The following is a 20,178-nucleotide window of genomic DNA, read 5'->3' as shown; positions in this document are numbered from 1 at the left end:
AAATGTAAATATCCCTAAAAAAAAAAAACAACTTCTGCAAAGTGTTGTAGAACACTTCTGCTCTTCAGAACAGTATAGACTTCCAAAAACTGCAGAGAGATAAAAACTTGAATGTGCTGAGGCAGTGTATACAGATGTGAGAATTAATGGGATGGAATGAGTTGAGCCAGTGTACAGAACAATTTATACAGCAGAATGATGAAAGTTTGGATGAGGGGAACCAGTGCACACTCTGAAAATGAAGACGCTCTATCATATTACAATTAACATGTTGCTATTCACTAACAGTGGCAACATAAACAGTAGTACTCATAACACAAGCCTTTGTAGGTCATGGTACAAAGCATCCAGAGATGGAGAAGGTGGGCATGTAGAAGGGAGAAGAAGTATTTGATTATGTGACCATTTTCTTTTAGATCATCATTGTACAGTTTTGCAGAATATCAAGCCCTTTAAACAAGAATATTGGCTGTTAAAAACATTCAGAGATTTACATTAAAACAAACACTGGCTTGCTTCTACATTTTATTTATAAAAATGGTCCCATAATTACATGAATTTATAGCATGTGCCATAATTTAAAATACATTATCATGCCAACCCATCTAATGTTCTACTTTAATTTGTACTGCATGTTTTGGAGAGCTTAATATTCATATTTTACATCTTTTATAATGTTTTTTAATGTTCCATTAAGACAAAATTAAGGTACTTTGATCCAGAAGAGATCTCATACAAACAGTCATATAAAATTTCATACATTTCCATAATTGACAACAATTAGATTAGTCACGTTAACAGGCGATAAATTCATTTATCACTTTCAATACTAGAATAATCACTGTGGAAAATATAGCTCAGTTACATAGATACAAAATGCTTTAGACAAGTGTTTGAAGTGTGTTTCAAACTCATGACAGAAAGAGAACCGCAATCCTATGCTGTAGTCACATTTTGTAGATAATTCACCTCTAATTTAAAAAATCAAAATTGCTGAATAAAATATTAACATTTGAGATATTACACCTCTCTGGTACTTGCACTGGATAATTAAAGCTGCTTGAAATGCATTTTTAAAAATTAAATACCAATTAGGAAAGTTAATAAACAATCAAACATCATCAGCGCTAGTGGGGTTGTGTTGTTTAACCTCTGCCCTGTTCCTGACCTTTAACCTTTACTCTGTGATCTCCAGGATCAAATCATCCCCTTCCAGTGTGCTATCAGCCTTGACGTATACCTTGGCTACGGTTCCTGTGAGTGGTGAGTTCACCACAGTCTCCATCTTCATGGCACTGAGCACGCAGAGGGGCTGACCTTTCTCCACCTTCTGACCCTGCTTCACCTTCACCTCCAACACCTTCCCTGGCATGGGGGCTCCCACCTGACCCTTGATGTCTTTCAAAGCCTTTGGATGGAAGTGCATCTCCTGTGGGTTGTACATAAGATTGGGATTAAGGAAATACTCTAAACTCATCCCATCACTTGTGTAATGTATATGAGATTATCATAGGCAATTACGTTTTACACATTTTCCATAACAGAGTAAAGGATGGAAAATATGTTTACCAATACCTGCCGATGATATGAGTCTAAGGGAAGTTGTTAGGGTGGTAAATAAATGTATAATAAACATGTATATTTATTGATCAGTTTCATTAAATCTTCAGTCAGAGGTACTGATCAAACTGAGTTCAATATCTCTAAAACATAAACAGAAATTTGAGTGTTATTATTCCTGCCACAAGAATCCCCCCCTAGGCTTTTGTTGGTTACTTTGTAAGGGTTATATAGTTTTGAACTGATATGTGTGGTGGCCATGGGAAAACCTTCAGATGGTGAGAATATTACTTTTCGTACTATATATAGTTCTAAAATTGCATTGCATTTTACATGTAATATATATATAATACATTCAAAATAATGAATTTTCAACTATTGAACCATGAAAATATTACTGATAATCTAACAGGTAGCACGTAGACCAGTTACAAAGTGAATTTATTAAATATAAAATATAATGACATTTTTCTATGGCATTTAACCAACTTGATCAATGATTAACAGTTAACACCTACAGGCAAACTCATCATTTGTTAAACTGACTCTTATCCATCTAATGTGTTCTCTGGCAAGATTAGAGCGTTAATAAAATGTTTCTATGATATTTTGGTGACATATATTTCTTTTCTTGAAGTAGAAATGTTAAAGTGTATTATAGGCGGAAAACCCCAATTCATTTCTAATCATTTTTGGTTGCTTGTCAGAATTCTGATGGGTTTTCCCAGATCACTACACATATATTTATGTATTTATAGTTATATTGTTACAATAATATTGATGGGATTCAACAGCTGTCATTAGCTTTCCATTAAAAGTGATGTCTTTGAGTTTGTTATTTTCTTTCTTTTTTAAATCTTTTAAATCTCCAGTATTGAGAAATGTGTCATTATTACTCATAATAATCATATGTACAATATGTGACAGAAACGGTGGACACAGTCGAGTATCATTTTTAAAGGAATACCAATTGCCTTAGACAGAATGCAAGAACTCTCCTGACAATTGAACTCATTTTGTAGCATTACAGCTGTTCAAGTGTTCAGCGCAGGCCTCCAGGGTTGAGAATTGCAGATTTTACACTCTCCACTTAATTTGAAGTCAGGTGTGATGACATGGTGGTTCACATTACTCAATTAAGTCCGTTCCAGTGAGGCACCTGATCTCGTTTTAAGTATTTAAGTATTATATCATGAGACTTACTGAAATAATTCACAGTTTGCAGGTCTAAAGGAGGGAATTGACAAATTGACACTCTCTCTTTACTTGCAGTCAGCTGTGAAGCTGTTATTTATGAGGGATAAGTAAACACAAGAGATGTTTTGCAGTAAAGTTGTAGAATTGGCACATAGTTTACACTTGTTGTTGAGAGTCTATGTTACCCCATAATAAAGGATGCAGCAGTGGCACTGTTTTTGTAGCATTAAACCATATAGAAAAAGAGACTTTATTTTTTATGTTTAGTCAAACAGGTATCTGGTATGCAAGAAACTGAAGGGAAGTAGCATTTTTGACTGGTGCTGTGAAAGGTGCAAAATGGGAACTGGTAAGCTGATAGAATCATTCTCACCCATATATAGAAAGTGAGAAGATAGTACCAAACCACTTGATGATTTGGAAGATGCTTAAAAGATACAGACTCTCAGTAATGAGCTGCACACAAATTATCACAAATTGAGCTTCATTATGGTTTTGCTGTTTCTGCTGACTAAAATTTAGGGTATTTCTGATTCTTATGAGAACGAGAATGTTTGTACGATAGGTTCATGGTAGAAGAAACTCAAAATTGAGTTTCTGCTGACTAACATAAGGGTGTTTGAGTTTCAGGATAATGTTTGTCAGACAGTTACATTGTTAAAGATGCTCAACTTCCTTTGTGAACTCATAATTACCTTCATAGCCACCATATCTTTGACTAGGACGGACCGCAGTTGACCATTAAGCTCAAAAAACACCTCCCTCTGTCCAGCTTTGTTCAGGTCCCCCAGAGCCAAGGCTTTAATATGTAGCGTCTTTCCTCTTTCCAACTCAACCTGTGAGACAAACAGAGAATTGAATGAGTGAACGAGAAAACAATATAAATATATGCATTTGTTTTAACCCTGACTGAGAGATGACCTATTTGCACAGTGCTAACTCAGTCTTCTGGCAGGCTCCGAGCCATGTGCTGTTGGGCAGTTAAATTGGCACAACTATTCTGGAAGTTGTATACGTCAGTGACTGCTTAATATAGCCCATGCTAATCTAGCATAATCAGTGATGGCTTACATATTAGTTAAGTTTTTCTCTGAGGAATGAAAGTCACCAGACTGGCAAAAACGTCAGAGTATATGCAAGGAAGGAATATGCAGAATTTCACTGAGGATACTATGATCACTATGCAAGGTTATAAGAAAAGCAAGTGTAGGTATATATGGAAAATCAAAGTCAGATAATTTAGGGATGCTAACATGCTGCTTTATCCTCATCAGTGGAGGTATGGCAGGCAGCAGAGTGAATTAAAGTTCACTTGTTTCCCTTTCATCCGGATCTTTCTCTGTTTGATTAGCTGCGGTGGTCTGGCCTTTCATCTCCTCTCAGTGTGTAGCACATGGCCATGAGCATGTCTGCGCCTGGTAGGTTCTGCCCGACAGGTGGGTGCAACGTCTGTGCTCTCTGTTTCAGCAGCTACTGCGGCACGGATTAATGGGGATTTAGGTGGGAGAAACATTGGCAAGATACAGAAAGTAAATGAAATTGTTAAGCAAATGCTAAGACTGGACGATGCCAGACAATTTTTTTGAGACATTTTGAGAGTCTTTTATTCAAGGGTATGCTGTGAAATCTTCATATCTTGACATTTACTTTGCTAACGAGAGCTCGTCCTATCCACCATTCACATCCACGCAAACAGGACACATTTGCACCACTCCAGTTAAACCTGCTCTAGCACAAGGACAGGTTAGACCACTGAAGACTCATTTAGCACTTTTTTTGTCACTGACATTGAATATTAAAATAGGATGAAAGAGGGGTCCGGCTTTTGGCTAGTGCTTAGAAGGTCAAATCCCATTGCACTGTAAAAAGGCTGAACTGGATTTGGCATGCACTTGTCTGCAAAGAAGGCTTGGGGAAAAAAAAAGGATAGAGAACAGTAAAAACTCTCTGCCCCAGATACAGGCATCATTTGAGCAGCTATTATAATTTATGGCAGACACGCAGAGCTAGACGTCACAAAAAGGTAAGAGGAGACAGACAGAGTCCAAGGGAGAAATAGACAGACAGAGAGAGAGCGTTTGAAATAGAAAAGATTGAGGATCATTACCTGGAATTCCTCTGCAATTTTTGGTCCATCGAGAAATAGGCGTGTGTTGAGACAGTCAACAGGCCCGAAATTGGATGTGAACTCTTTAAACTCCTGAAAGACTTTCGGGTACATGGCTGCTGACATGACATCTTCAGGAGTGATGTCTTTACCATGTGCTGCACATAGATCTTCCTCCAGTTTTTTGAAGTCCATGGGGGGAAGTGATGCGCCAGGACGACCCTCTATCCGAGGAAGCGATTTAAGCACCTATGAAACACATTGAATGATCTTCAGATGGAGGAAATATCTGTTCCAGGTTTCAGTATAGTACAATTCTTTAAACTCTTATCAAGTGATGACAAATGGAAATTTTCCTGTCTTTAATGGGACTCTTCACAGTGGCATGTTCGGTTTTATAGTACTGACAATGTAATCACTCTTTAATCTCCACCATCAGTTGTTTACATGAGCCATGGGGGGAAGGGGGGAGGGTCCCTTTACCAATCCGTATAGGATTTCCCAAGGTTTTTTGATGATTGATTTTGTTGCAGCTTTTTACAAAATTTGCGATGCAGTTTGCAGAGATTTTGTTCATCCTTTTGAGGAAAACTACTAGAATTGGTGAAATTGCAATTGCACGAAATTGTTTTGCGTGGTCTTTTGCAGTGAGGAATTGCTAAATGAAACCTTTTAGCTGTACTCATGTTTGACGCACATGAATCGAAGCGGGCTTTTGGATGAATGCGCGTTGTGTTGTCATCACGTGACATGTCTTGGGCCAAATCTGTGGAAAATTTGTGGTAATTTTGAAAAACTGCAAGCTCCTCTGAATATTGTAGAGTTTCCTTGAGTTCGCTTTCATTTCTGCGAATGTAAAATCGCGAAATCCTGGAAGGACCGTTTATCTTTAATAATATGATGTTTGTATCTGTTTTAGAACCTTTAAATGGTTGTTAGTCAAAGATTTGGCTCAGTCCTCTTTAATACATATCTATTAAACCTAAATCTCAGCTGTTGTTCATTAATTATTCAAACATATAAAATAAAATAAGTCAGAATTGAATCCAAACTACCACAATGCAATGAATCACAAGTGTATTATCGGTAATATGAGCCAATCTAATGAAAATTTGTCGTATACTATAACTTCACATACACCATTAATATAAGCAAACACAATGTAGGAGAAGGTAAAAAGAACAGGCAGGGTGTCAGCTCGGCAAATTGTCAAGACCATGTAGGGTTCCAGTGAGGTGGAGAAGTAATTGATCTTGGTTTCGGAAAGCGCTTGTTTTAGCTAATTGAGGTTGGCACAATGACAAGAGTCACATTGAAATTCCTTTTTTTTCTTTCGTTTTTTTTGCAGCATGAAGATGAAACAAATGTTATTAACAGTTTTTGAAAAGTAAGAAGCAAAACAATTTCTCTGAATCAGAGAGTCACAGTTAAGAAAAGAGGTTTCTAGTAATTAAAACAAAGCACACTTCAACAGGTCTGAGGAATTAATAGTCATGCACCTCATTATTCTGCCAAAATATCTATGAGTTAAAATGGTCAGGCACACACCCACTATGACCACCTTTTGATGAATTCACCTGCTGGTAGCTTGCGCAGAATAATTTCTGAGCATAAAGCATCCCAGTTGGACTGAATCTGCAGCAGGTTTGTTCTTCTGTAGCCGTGGGACACATTTGCCCTCCATCATCAGTTGAGCAATGGCTTACATGTTTGGGCAAACAGCAAGCTACCAAAACCCCCAGCAGCAAAGCTCTTCTTTTCATGCCTTAGAAGCACCGAAAATCAATTATTTCTATCCCCTCTGTAGTAATACAGTAGATGCGTCATTGGTTTAACTCACAAAATAATCTTTTATTTAGAAAATAAAATCATTTTTCTATGGAATGATGGCCACACAGGAGACAGTGGATGGTTATGGGAACCAGTATGGCTATAATCATTAGAAGCATTTTTTTCTATCTGGTGGCACGGACTTTGTAACCAGTAACCACATCTCTCTATGCTATTATCGCATCAACGGTAGAGGAATTGCCACCACGGCGATTTTATTTGCTCAAATATAAAAGCGTCAAATGAAGCTTGCCAGCAAGACAGAAAATCTTTTAGTCTCTTGTTATTATTAACTCACATGATAGGCAGTCCTCTCTCTCCTTGTGTGTGTGTGAGAGAGAGAGAGAGAGAGTGAGAGAGAGAAAAGAGAGAGAGAGAGAGAGAGAGGGGGGGGGGGCAAGTGAGTGAGAGAGAGAGAGAGAAGAGAGAGAGAGTGAGAGAGAGAGAGAGAGTGAGAGAGGGCAAAAAGATAAGAGACAGTTAAGTTCAGAAGGATGTGAGAGGTGCAGGGAGTGCCACTTCAGCATTTAAACACCTCCTCTGATCTCTCATCCCAACCAATCTATCTATCAGCACAACGAGGAGATGGACATATTGAACCCTGAGTGGAGACAACCAGGATGTGATGGGTCTTTGGAGAGTAGCATTGAGATGCTATTCACATGACTAAAGAGGTAGTCACACCATCATTTTGTAGATGTGGAGCAAAAATCAGGTCTATGATGGGTTTTCATGAATTGATGTAATTTTGGAGGGAACATAGTGACACTTTTAGCTAGCAAATTCAGAATGAACAAAAAGTCCAGTGTGATTACGACTGCCTAGTTTTCAGAGACCACATCTGTGCTCTTTTTTCTATTGGCGCATGCTGCAGAGGTTCACAAGTTTGAGTATATGTTCTGTATTGTGTTGATTCCTATTCAAATTAGGACAGAACACCACATCTCATAGCTGAAACATTGGCCAGTGACTTGCTGACATTTTGTTGTTTAATGCGCTACATTAATAACCTATTAAAAGCAGATACGCACGATGGCTACACATTCATCTTCTCTCCTGGAATTCATACACTCATTTGTTTCCATTAGATGGAATAATGCACATAACTAGCACATAACAATGTAGCTCCCCATATGTTATACAATTTCTTAGCTACCATTCTTTAGCTTAGTCTGTTAGGTTTCCAGACAACCAAAATGTGGGACTGGACAAGTGCACTAGAGATTTTACTTGCTTGGTGGGCATTAACTAATAAATTTCAGAGAATGTAAACATACCTTAAATTGTTCCAAAGTGGTGTATATTATTTAGTATACTTTGTGAATGTATATTATGATTTGATCAATAATTCCATCCATCCATCCATCCATCTTCTACCACTTACTTCTTTTCAGAGTCACAGGGAACCTGGAGCCTATCCCAGGCAGCATTGGGCACAAGGCAGGGTACACCCTGGACAGGGTGCCAGTCCATCACTCACACACCCATTCATACACAACAGACACTTTAGACACGCCAATCAGCCTACCATGCATGTCTCTGGACCAGGGTGAGGAAACCCCCGCAGCACAGGGAGAACATGCAAACTCCGCAAACACATGGCCCCAGCAGGGCTCGAACCCCAGACCCTGGAGGTGTGAGGGGAATGTGCTAACCACTTAGCCACCGTGCGCCCTTGATCAATAATTATTAAAAATAATTCAATATGACATTTGTTCAGATATTCTTCAAAAACTGCTGTGAAATATAGTTATACTGTATAGTTTCTGGGGTACTTGCTGAATTTTATGCGAGAGAACAATTTTTTTTTCCCCATTCTTTCTTTCTTTCTTTTTTTTTCACTGCAGAATATTTAGGCTCAGCTCACTATATATTCTACATCGAGTCCAATGTCTTCATTTATAAAACATGCAGGAGCAACTCACGTCTTAATGTATGATCATTCTATACGAGCACATAAAAGCAATTGCTCTAATAAAGCCTCGGCTCCTCACTCTTCCGAGAAAACTGCACACTGATGTAGTTACCTCCCTACCTTAAACAGTGATTAGCATTGTCAGATTGCTGCACTGAATACCACACTATGATTAACTTCATACGATTCGAACTCTGAGACATAAACCCTGGTTTTTCTGTCCTAGTTTATAGTAAAATAAACATTATGCATTGCATAACAAAATATGGCTTTATTTCAGTGAAATTAAGAGTCAGCTCTTCTGTTTATTGCTCTGGTGTCTTTTTGTAACCTTCTGCTGGCCTTTATCAGTATTTTAATTAAGTAAACAGCCTTCATTGCGTGTGTGTTTTTTTTCTTGACTTTTTTCTACATTAGATATTAGTTGATGTCTTAATGAACCAATTAATAATTTTGAACTGTCATGAGAAAGTCCACCATATTAGAAATCTCAAATTAGATACAAGCTGCATGAATCCTGATTGGAATGCTGATGTTCATATTGATTTAATTTAGCGTCAAACCCTTTATTATGATCAGTGTATAACTGGATTTCTGACTCCCATGTGCTGCGTTCAGGCCAAAGGAGACGGTTGTCATTTTTAAAGCCGTCTCCTGCTGTGAGGCCAATTTGTTATTGCACTGAATTTTTTTTTAATACATAATCTCTCCCCTCCCCCCTCCCCCCTCCCCCCAAATTTCCTCCCAACAAATTTCCGCAAATTTCTGGGCCGGAAAGAAGTAAACAGATGCCTGCAGTGAACAACCTTGCTAGATGAAGTGGTTGGCAATACTGCAAATACATTTCTCCCAAGATATATTTAAAATGATATCATTATTTTACAACTAGAGGCAGTTTTAGGGTGCCTTCACATGTGCACCATTTAGTCCATTTAGTCAAACCTTGGTATATTTCCCTTCCCCGGTGTGGTTTGTTTGAGCAGGCGAGAACAGCAACGGCACTCAGGTGTGGACCAAAACAAGCGGTTTTGAGACCACGGGCGTCAGATGGACTGTTAATGTTAATGTTAATTCTTCTTCATGCATTTTTTTCCAGCTCAGCTAGTAGCCTAAGTTTTGTTTTATGGAAGCTGAGGTTACTCAGCTGTCAATGTCTGACATGATCAGAAAAAGTTGGATTTATCCTAAAACTTGCCTCGGGATATTCAGGGATAAAGAAAAAATCTTCAGGGCTATAGCCTCCCAGGCTAAGTTACGACCCTGTCTGAGACTGTCTGACTGAGGTGAGCTCGGTCCAATTCCAAAGCAAATGCTAATGCACTTCGAGTGCAGTGAATCGACCCTGAATCGCATCAACTGCAGAAAGTGTCGGAATTTGAATTGCAAGCAGTATTTTTTTTTAAAAAAGATGTAAGCTGCTAAATTGTCCACTGAGCCAAGAACAGAGTTGCATGTGCTCTGGAGGTCTTTAAGTAGAAACAAACAACCAAACAACATTAGATATGCTTCACAAAGCAATACAAATTGGGCGCTGGGCACTGGGCACCACGTACTCCGGTTTCCTCCCCCAGTCTAAAGACATGCGTTGTAGGTTGATTGCCATTTTCAAATTGTCCGTGGTGTGTGAACGTGTGTGTGATTGTGCCCTGCATTATGTTTACACCCCGTCCAGGGTGTCCCCCACCTTGTTCCCCGAGTTCCCTGAGATAGAATCCAGGCCTCCCTGCAATGCTGTGTAGGATAAGTGGTATGGAAAAAGGCTAGATGTATGGATAATAACTATCAAACCTCTGTTTAGCACTTTTTTCTTTTCTGCATTTATGCCCAATGAATAAATGAGTTTTTTCATCCCCTCCTACACACCTCCGTCCCTCAGGCACTGTCTTTTGCTTTGTATGAAACCAAAACAAACCAAGCAGCAAAGGATACAAAAGTAAAAATTTTCTGCGATTCTGAATCAGCAAACAAACTAATAGGTGTGAAAGCTTTGAAACAAACTGCATCATTAAGCGTGCTGATTTATGCTTTTTTGCTTTGACACTATAACTGTGTTCATTGTGCAAACTAAAATACTGTACAGATCTGCACTAGTCAGCAAGCTGGGAATAGTTAAAAATCCCCAAAGGAGGAGTTGAGGCCTTGTACTGAAATAAAAGTCATTATTAGAGGTGTGTTGCATTTATTTATTTTTTATTTTGTCTGCAAGAGCAAAGCTGCTCTTCAAAGCTCACAGAGATAAAACAGAGGCAGGGTCTGTAAGAGCACACACTCTGAGCTGAACCCTCAGCACATTTATTTCTACTCCTACTGAGCCTACTCTAATCGAGGTAGCCATTAGCAAATTCAGTTAAGCTAATGCTGTTGAGAAACATACATAAAATATGCCGATTAGTGCATGGTGAGCCTCTCTAAGGACTGCCTTGGAAGGTTTGAGTAGCTTTTTCTCTCAGTAGAGGAATGATACACAAAAGAGTGCTCGCTAATGTTATTAGTCACACAGGATGCAGTTCATAGATGCCGCCCACATTTCCCAGTCACCCCTCGTTAATTTGATGGCTTTTGCGGCTATTTGCGAGAAGAGAGTTGTGTGTTGGTGTGGGTGAGCGCAGTGAGATGGGATGCAGAAGAGCAGAAGATGGTAGGTTTGGTTCAGGTTTGGAGTAGAAACTGCCATCTCCTCAGAGGTGTTTAATTGGAGTGTTGCCTGGTTTGTGAAAATGCCTGGTAGAGTGGTTTTTTTTGGGGGTGGGGGGGTGGGTTGTACAATGGCCTCTCTTTAGTTTGATTTTCTTAGCACTTTCTAAGGATTGAGAAAAGAGGCTCATTGTGACGGCTTACAACAAGAAATCAAAGTCTTTTATATTCTAGTTGACATAATCCACTATAATACACGCACGCACAATGGTAAATCCATTAGACCTGTGTTGCTAAATAGGATTTATGAAAGTCATTTTAATGCTAGACATGTATAGATGACTAATAATTGAGGAATGATGATAAACTCTGACCACTGAATATACCGGGACTTTGTGTTTCTCTTGCTTGAACACAGTGTGTGTGTCTGGTGTGTATAAGAATACTTATCAGTGCTGCTCTGGTGGCTCACAGCAGGCTGGACCTGCCTATCCAAGTTAATCTGGATGAGCCGATTCCCAGAGATAGGACACTCGAGCTCTCAGACCCCACTCCAAAGATCTCTAGTGCACCAAATGGACACTGGTTAGCGCTCTCGTCCACACAAACACCCTCCTACACATTTGTATGTGCTCGCACACAAACACAAACATGCATAATGCCTTGGGCTATAGTAATGTGTGTTTTTGATGCAGTATACAAACCTAAACCTAGTCTATAGTAGTAAAATGGCAGCATTTAAAGTATATCTCCATGGCAGAAGAAACAACGGCTCACTCGTGCAATGCACCATGGGACACGTCCTGTTCGGCCATATACAGCCCAATGGATGCTAAAATTCTTTATATATCTCAGAAAAATGTTATACTTGACTTCCTAAGGTATTTTCCTTTACTGTGCTGTCTCTGATGTGATGATACTCTGGGTGTCCAGAGCTTTAGCTTGTTGTATGTTTTAAAAATATGCTTTATTTTTTATAGATGAAAACTGCTGATTTTTCACATCAGTTCTGGAAGGCTTATTTATTTTTGGTTTTTTAATATATCGAATGCAATGGCAAAACACATCGTGAACTAAAAATTGAAAGGGTTAGTCCTTACTGAACATCACATGCTTGTTGCTGATTGGCTACAGCATATGACAATCGCAAGAAGAAAATACTGCACTTTTTTCACTCTGTGATCTAGATAACCTGGCAAAAATGATTTAATGTGTCATAATAGTGAGGAGTAATTCTTTCTTCTGAATAAATGAGCTTTCTTTCACATACTCATATTATTGCCATGCAAGGTTGACAGCATATCTAACAGCATGCGATGCTCAATAAGGACATTCGGTCTAATTTTGCTGCTAAAAATTCACATTTGTCGTGGTGTTCTTGAGTCGCTTTTGTGGTTTTTATTTTTATTTATATTTCCTATTGTGTTTTTGATTTGCTGATGCTTTTTTTTTTACTTGCTGTTTTGTTGTTGTTTTTTTTGACTCGCTGGCATGTTTTTTTTATTTTGTTGTTTTGTTTTGCCCTTACGCGTGACTGTACTTTGCAATCCAATAGCTATTGGTTCCTAGTCCAACGTTTAGTGGCCCAGAACTGGGGAGGTCAAAAATGTCATACTAGAAATCAGAGATTGTTTAATGCTACTGTATACTGTACATGTTACAATCAATAGTGTTTATCTTATTATTTTTACTGTGTGTATCCCTTCTAGTGTGTTATATTGAGCATATAGTAAACAATGTAGCTGTAAAATACCATTATTCCATACAATAGTGTATGTACATGTGTATCGAGATGGATTAAACAAAAACAATACACCAACATAGCTTTATAACTTTGAAACATCCAAGTCTTAAAATAAAATGTGTATTTAATTAGGACATGAAGTTGGACGCAGTCTACTCGACTGTGTTTAGTGACAAACTTCTTAAACACACAGACATCATCACATGACCACTAATTCACTAACTTGTTGACAGCTTTATTGCAAGAAAAGTTATTACTCTTGGGGAAAATTGTGCATCATAAAAGGAACCCCATCATAGTCAAATGCAATTAAAAAGCTGAGTACTAAGCCCTTTTGGCAGGCAGTAGTGTTATAAAATCAGGAACAAAACGTTGTTAATGATCCAGAAACAATGTCATTTCGATGCTCTTATTTATGCATTTATTTTTATACCTGCACTAGAATTCCTCCTCTATCTTTCTATCAAGATGCCTGCCTCCATCTCCTCTACCTCCACCTTCCCGAGAACTAAACTGCACACTTGAATGGTGAACAGGATTCATTAATCGTTTTGTCCATCTGTTCTTCATCTCTTTCTCTCTCTCTCTTTCTCCCCATCTCTCTCTCTCTCTCTCTCTCCATCTCTCTCTCCCTCCCTATCTCTCTCACGGCAGTATGCTAAATGTGCATGTCACTCTTTGAAGGCCAATATAATGTTCCCTGCAGGGCCTTGTATGGAAATGTTGCCATCGCTGACAAACACCGTTTGATCTTTTATTTTTGGGCTCCAGGGTGTTACGGTCCTCAGGGGTATTGAGTCTGTGTTTGAGCAGAAGTGTGATAGAGAGAACGGGAGCCTACTGGCACTCAAACTAGCCTACAAAAAAGGAACGTCATCAATATGACAGCAAAGCCCTCAAAAAGTCTCCCTCATGACTTGATAACTTAGCTGCTTTGTAGTGTGTATATGCTGGAAGTGTCAGTTGTTTTTCTCCAGAAAGATATTATTAACCAGCACAGCATAGCACTTACCGGGAAAAAGAACAAGCACATCTAAAGACAAGTGCAGATGAGAAGAAAGAACATCTTTCTTTCTTTTTCAAACACCCATACACAAAAAACAAATCATACTGCACTCTCAATTTCCTAGCGTGATTCAGTGTACCTACTAGTTAAAGGACAGAGAAATTGCTTCCTTCTAAACTACTGACACAGGATCGGAATGGTGGAAAACTTTGACCACACTGAGGTAAAATGAACTTTACTCGGTAGTTTATTAAATACTAGAATCATGTACGTAATAAACTGTCAACTCAATTTATATATACACGGTAGATTGCAGTGTAATAAACCTGTTAAACTTCAGAGATCTACATTAAAGAGATTATTCTATGCAAAACCCTTAAATTAAAGGTGCTGTTTGTAATGTTTAGCGGAAAGGTTTTCCTCTAGTGTTTCCCTACCAGAAAGGGTTTAAAGTTATGAACCATTAATTATACAATAAACCCTTTAAAATTCTTCAAGAACCATTTGAGGAGTGTAGTTTATTTAACACATCCATTTAAACCACCTCTTTATATTATTTTGGCCCAGCAGCTATGAACTCTTCATTATCCAATAAAGCCTTAAAGACCTATTGAAGAACCCATTTGTCTAAGACTATACAATATTTTCTTCATTGAAATTGTCCTTTTAACATTTTTCTGGACCAAAATTAAGCTCCACCCCCAGCCTGTTTAAAACGATTTAGCTCTGCTACTTTCCCAAAGAGACAACCAACATGGCATATGTAGCTTGAACTAAATGGAGAGTGAGGTTAAATTGCAATTGATCTAACAGGCAGCAGATGGCTCTAAATATTACAAAATACTGCTTTAATTTGTAATACCATTCAATAAAACTAGTTTAATTGAAATCCACCAGGCAATCTGTAACTATAGTTATGTCTAACTTTTGGATAAGTAAGTAAGTACATAACATTATTTATTTTGTGAAATAAACATTTACTGAAAAAACTCAACAGTTAATGAATACTCATTTGTCTTATTTTTATTGCTCAGATTGTATAATCCTTGGCTACAGGCAGTATTCATTTTCCTCATATTACATTTGGAGATTTATATGTGGAACGCTTCTTTAACTAGGTAGAAAATAACATTACTGTAGTAAGTATGCCATTAAATACATATTTTTTTATGTCAGTTAAAGACAGAGACCAATTTATGAACCAGCTTGTTCTTGCTGATAGGAGGATTTTCTGCACAGTACATACTGCACACTTCACTAGTATACAGTAGCAGAAGGCCTGATTAAAATTCCCTTTCTCTCCCTAAGACACAATGCCACTCTAAAAAGAGAGTGGAGGTAAACAGAGAAATACTCAGTTTCCTCTTTAAAAAGTTAATTAACCGTGTAGCATCTTGACAACAACGAAATGACAAAATTAAAGCTCAGATGCTAATTGAGGGTTTTAAATAAATCTGCTTGAGTAAAATCAGGTGCCTTTTTGTCTGTAATGATATTATGGTCTAGTTAACCTTCACAAGATGTATTGACTGAGTGTGGGAGTAAATCATCCATGGATTTAAAATTAAAACAGATAAAACACTTTCCTTTGGCTTATTTGGGAAACAGCGATTCTATTTAAGCAGGGAGTTTTAGCTTTACTCACCAGAAAATTCTGTGTTATTTCACAAATTTTCCATGGTGTATGTAGTAATTAAAGGTGTGGTTATGCTTTTACTTCTGGGTCTGTGAATATGACAGTCCGTACAGAATTTCACAGACTTTTTTTGTGATTGTTGCGACCAAAAACGCAAAAACGCCTTTTTTTTTTTTTAATTGCAATGTAATTTGTAGAGATTTTTTCTGCTTTTTGAAGCAAACTACTTGAATTGGTGAAATTGCAATTGCATGAAATTGTTTTGCACACTTTTTCATAGCATTGTTTGTTATTAAATTTGAGCTTTTAGCTGTACTCATGTTCAACGCATGTGAATCGATGAGCGCTTTGGCTGACTGCAAGATGTGACGATGTCACATGACGCACTTGGCCCAAGATGCTGTGGAAAATCTTTGGTAATTTAAAAAAATTGCAAGCTCCTCCAAATATTCTGGAGTTTTTTTTTTCACTCCAATGATTTTGCGTTCATTTCTGCAATCACAAAATCGTGAAATCCTGGAGGGACTGTTGTGAGTGTGTACACTCATGTGCTGCTCATGTGTGGTCTTTTACCTTTGACCTGAATGGCTCGGGGAAGCCTCCATGAGGAATTCCGATGTGTCCCTGCAGAAACTCCACCACGGACAGCGGGAAGGACAGTTCATCTGCCTGCTCTTCTACATCGGCCCTAGAGAGTGAGTTTTGAACCATGAACTGTGCCAAGTCTCCCACAATCTTAGACGATGGAGTCACCTGTAGAGAGAGAGAGAGAGAGAGAGAGAGAGAGAGAGAGAGGAAAAACTATAAAACTTTGCTCTCTTTGCATTGTCAGTGCAGATCTCTATCGACTGAAATGACACAGAACTGGCATACCGATAAAGTTTCAGTGGTGATGGACATAATTCCCATGGGTACGTGAACAAGCAAAACCAAAAATAGAGGAAGAAAGAGAAAAGATTTCAGAAGAGCGAAGAGAAGACAGTACAGACCAAAGACAGGGAGCAGGTGGGTGGTTGACAAACGGAAAAGTGAGAGACAGTGTGTGTGTGTGTGTAGGGGGGACACGAAGACAACGACACGAAACGTTAAATGTCAAGGCGTCTTTCATTTGTGTTAAAGGCTTCATATTTCCGCCAAGTGACACATAAGCGACACATCGTCATGCTGACTGTCAGCTAACTGGCTGGGCTGCCGAGATAGGCAAAATAGACCACCATTAGCATGATTACTTAGGAAAACATTTTGACAACCCTGTTATTGTATCATCCTGTGCCTTCACATGGATAACAGGGGAAGACACATGATGAGATTAGGTGCATCCCAGAACTCGAACTGGAACCTCATTGAATCCTCAGTCCTACATCCTTTAGCCTGTGAGCTCAGAATTGATTGACGTCCACCATCTGTTTGGATGTAGCAATGTTTAAAATTAACTAAAAGGAGTCAAAGTGAGATTAGACAAAAGGTGTTTAGATCAAGGATAAACTGGCGATTTCTTTGTGTGGCATAAACATATGGTATCAATCCACTTCTCCAAAATACAAATTCCAATAAATTCTAAGATAAAAAAAGAACAACATTTACAAAATGAGTAATCATAATTAAATCGACAGTGGGTGAAAGGGAATTGAAATATGCCTTGCTTTAAAAAGAATGGCCATATGAAAAGTCGGACAATGAGTAGAATCTTAATTAAGTATGTGAAGTATACTGTATGTTTAATAATGTTTTAATTACAGTTAGGTCAGTGTATAGGCCTAATCACTGTTCTCTGTTATACAGTTAATTCAGCTAGACATGCCATCGAGTGAAGTCACTTTATGTACACTTCACTGGGCAAGGATGTCTCATTTGGTAAATGAGTTTATCCTTGTTTCCCTTCTTTGCATCCTTTCCCGAGGGAAAGGAAAGAAAACAAGGAGGTGCAATTAAAACTTCTTTACTGATGTTCACTACTTTGGAAGTTGAACATTTTTAAATGCATCTGAGTTCATGAGAATTGATTTAATATTAATGTATCTCTATGGCATTCCATTTACAGTCAGGGCTGTTTCTGATAGTCCTGTCTTAGATTTGCGATGACAGTTGTGTTAGATTGTCTGTCTGAAAGTGTTAACAGCTATATTCTAGCTAGCTGGAACATCCATCCATCCATCCATTTTCTGTACCGCTTATCCTACACAGGGTTGCGGGGAGCCTGGAGCCTATCCCAGGTGAATATCCTCGGGAACCAGGCGGGAGACACGCTGGACATGGACGGGGGCAAACCCATCGCAGGGTACAATTGCACACTCACTCACACATTATGGAGTACACTGTGCACACATGGCAGAGGAAAGAATCGAACCCCCAACCCTGGAGGTGTTAAGCAAACATGCTAACCACTAAGCCACTATGCCCCACAGCTAGCTATAACAGTAGCTCCAATTATTAGCTAGCTTAATATTTATGCCCATTTTTCCCAGTTGCCTAGAAACAGCGTGGTCACATGGAGGTGTTATGGAAGCTGCCATCCTGGAAATAAGCCTTGTCACCCCGATTCTAACCTCATATCTGCATATACTGAGTTTCATTGTCCCTGTATCTGTACACTGCACAATGTCAATAAAGTTATCTCAATCTCAATCTTAATATCATACAGTTCTATTACTTCTATGCAATTCATACAGACTTCATCATATTTGGCTCAGGTTTATTTAAACTTTATGTTCTTGTTCAATATTTAGCATGAATGTATAGTTCATGGGTTCATCTTAGCTTTGGGTAGCTGAGACAGAAAATAATATTCGATATGACTACACATGAATACATCTATGTGTCTGTTTTATTCTCATCTCAAAAAGACCCGAACATAACCTGTGTAATGTAAACATGAAAAGGGGTATAGCAGATGCACCAGAAGTCAATTTAAGCCAAACACAACACATCATGAGGAAAAAATATTGATTCCACTTTAAGTAAATATTTGAAAGAGCTCATTCTTCTAAAAAAAAAAAAAAAAACAGAACACAAAGATTAAATCAATACTGTAGATTTGAAGGTAAAGTCAAATCCTACAGAACAACTACTATAGGAAACTAAAATAGAAATGTAATTTTGTAGCCATATAATGTTCTCTTAGAAACAAATAGTTCCCTAGTTAGACAGTGACACGTCTTAGTGTGCTTGTTCCTCCTTTTTTGCCATCGAAAACCCTGGACATGCTACTGAAACAAGAACATTGTGCACACCATTTCATATTCACAAGTTCACAAGATTCAACTAACTGCACCATAAAATGCACAAGAATTTCACATTGTATTAAGTTTTATAATCGATTTAAAGCTGGTTTGAGGTCAATACTGAAATCTACTTGCACCACACACAAGTCTGTGGAACAGAATGAGGATTCTGTGAGCTGCTTTCTGGAAATGTTGCATCTTCTCGACAGGTGTGTTTAAAAGTAAAACTATTCTAAGATCACACACACGTCACTTCTCCTCTACCCACTCCACCTGTTTTATATGACATTCTGCCTCCACATCCTTAAACAATTAAACATTACATCTCTGTCACCTTCAACATCACAGGCTAGCTATTCTTTCATCAGCAGAATCAGAAATGCTTTATTTGACAAATAAACTATTGCAAACATACGAGGGATTTGCTTAGGTAACATGGTGACTGACATCTCCGAATATCTATTTATGCACAGCAGCAAAACAAATAATGAGATATTCTCAGGTTTCCACCATTACCACCTGCAATTTTCACCTTCTAGAATACAAACAGTTGAAGACTGTGAGTATGCACCATAATCATTCAGTCACTCCATGCAGAACTGATGAAATTGAGTTAATTTGCTGGTTGATAATCATCCTAGCATAGTCATTTGCACTCTGAGCATTGGCATGGAGCCGGAATAGAACAAATAAAAGCCCCTTGGGATTTGTAGTTTCACCATCAATCCTCGACATGCCTCCTGAGGCTGTAATTTAGCTGTAACCGGTCTGAATGGAGTAATGGCGCATCATGTGCTGCAGAAAACAGAAGTTCTGGAATATAAAGCATCCGGTTTAACTAGGGGTTTAAAGCTGGCTTGAAAATCCATAGTGTCTTAATTGGATAGGGGTTTTGTTAAGTGGCTGAGCCCCGTGCTTATGCTAACACAGGCCAAGCTTCTGTCAGCGCCGGTTACTGAGGCTGTCAGTGGAGGTGTAATAAGATGAGACTATGACAGGATTAAAATAAGATCAGACACAGAGTGAGACAAAGGGCACACACACACACACACACACACACACACACACACACTGAAATACAGACACACATCTTATACACGCATAAACAATTTTACATCCTCACCGTCTCCATCCCTGAAAGTGTTTACTCCATCCGGTGTTATTGTGCTCTGAACCTCCTGCAGGCTAACAGGGTGCATCTGTTTGGCCAGTGGCAGGAAAGTGAGAGCTTTGAACTCAAGAAGTGTTGTATGTGCATATTATATATATATGTATGTATGCATGTATGTATGTATGTATGTATGTATGTATGTATGTATGTGTGTGTG

General features: G+C 38.5%; 1 protein-coding gene across 1 annotated transcript in view; it reads right to left on the bottom strand.

Annotated features, from left to right (window-relative positions):
• Nucleotides 1-512: 512 nt before the first annotated feature.
• The window catches only part of pcxb (pyruvate carboxylase b), a 248,629-nt gene continuing 228,963 nt past the window's right edge, over nucleotides 513-20,178 (bottom strand). Inside the window, exons 19-22 of the mRNA XM_017471914.3 lie at nucleotides 16,203-16,382; nucleotides 4,865-5,113; nucleotides 3,453-3,593; nucleotides 513-1,429 (exon numbers count right to left, since the gene is read on the bottom strand). Of these exons, the coding sequence (XP_017327403.1) occupies nucleotides 1,178-1,429; nucleotides 3,453-3,593; nucleotides 4,865-5,113; nucleotides 16,203-16,382 (822 nt within the window). The 3' untranslated portion in view covers nucleotides 513-1,177. The remainder of the gene's footprint in view (nucleotides 1,430-3,452; nucleotides 3,594-4,864; nucleotides 5,114-16,202; nucleotides 16,383-20,178) is intronic.

The sequence above is a fragment of the Ictalurus punctatus genome, chromosome 7 (genome assembly GCF_001660625.3).
Source record: "Ictalurus punctatus breed USDA103 chromosome 7, Coco_2.0, whole genome shotgun sequence".
NCBI lineage: Eukaryota > Metazoa > Chordata > Actinopteri > Siluriformes > Ictaluridae > Ictalurus > Ictalurus punctatus.
The sequence above is the reverse complement of the archived record's forward strand: the minus strand, read 5'-3'. Positions and strand labels throughout refer to the sequence as shown.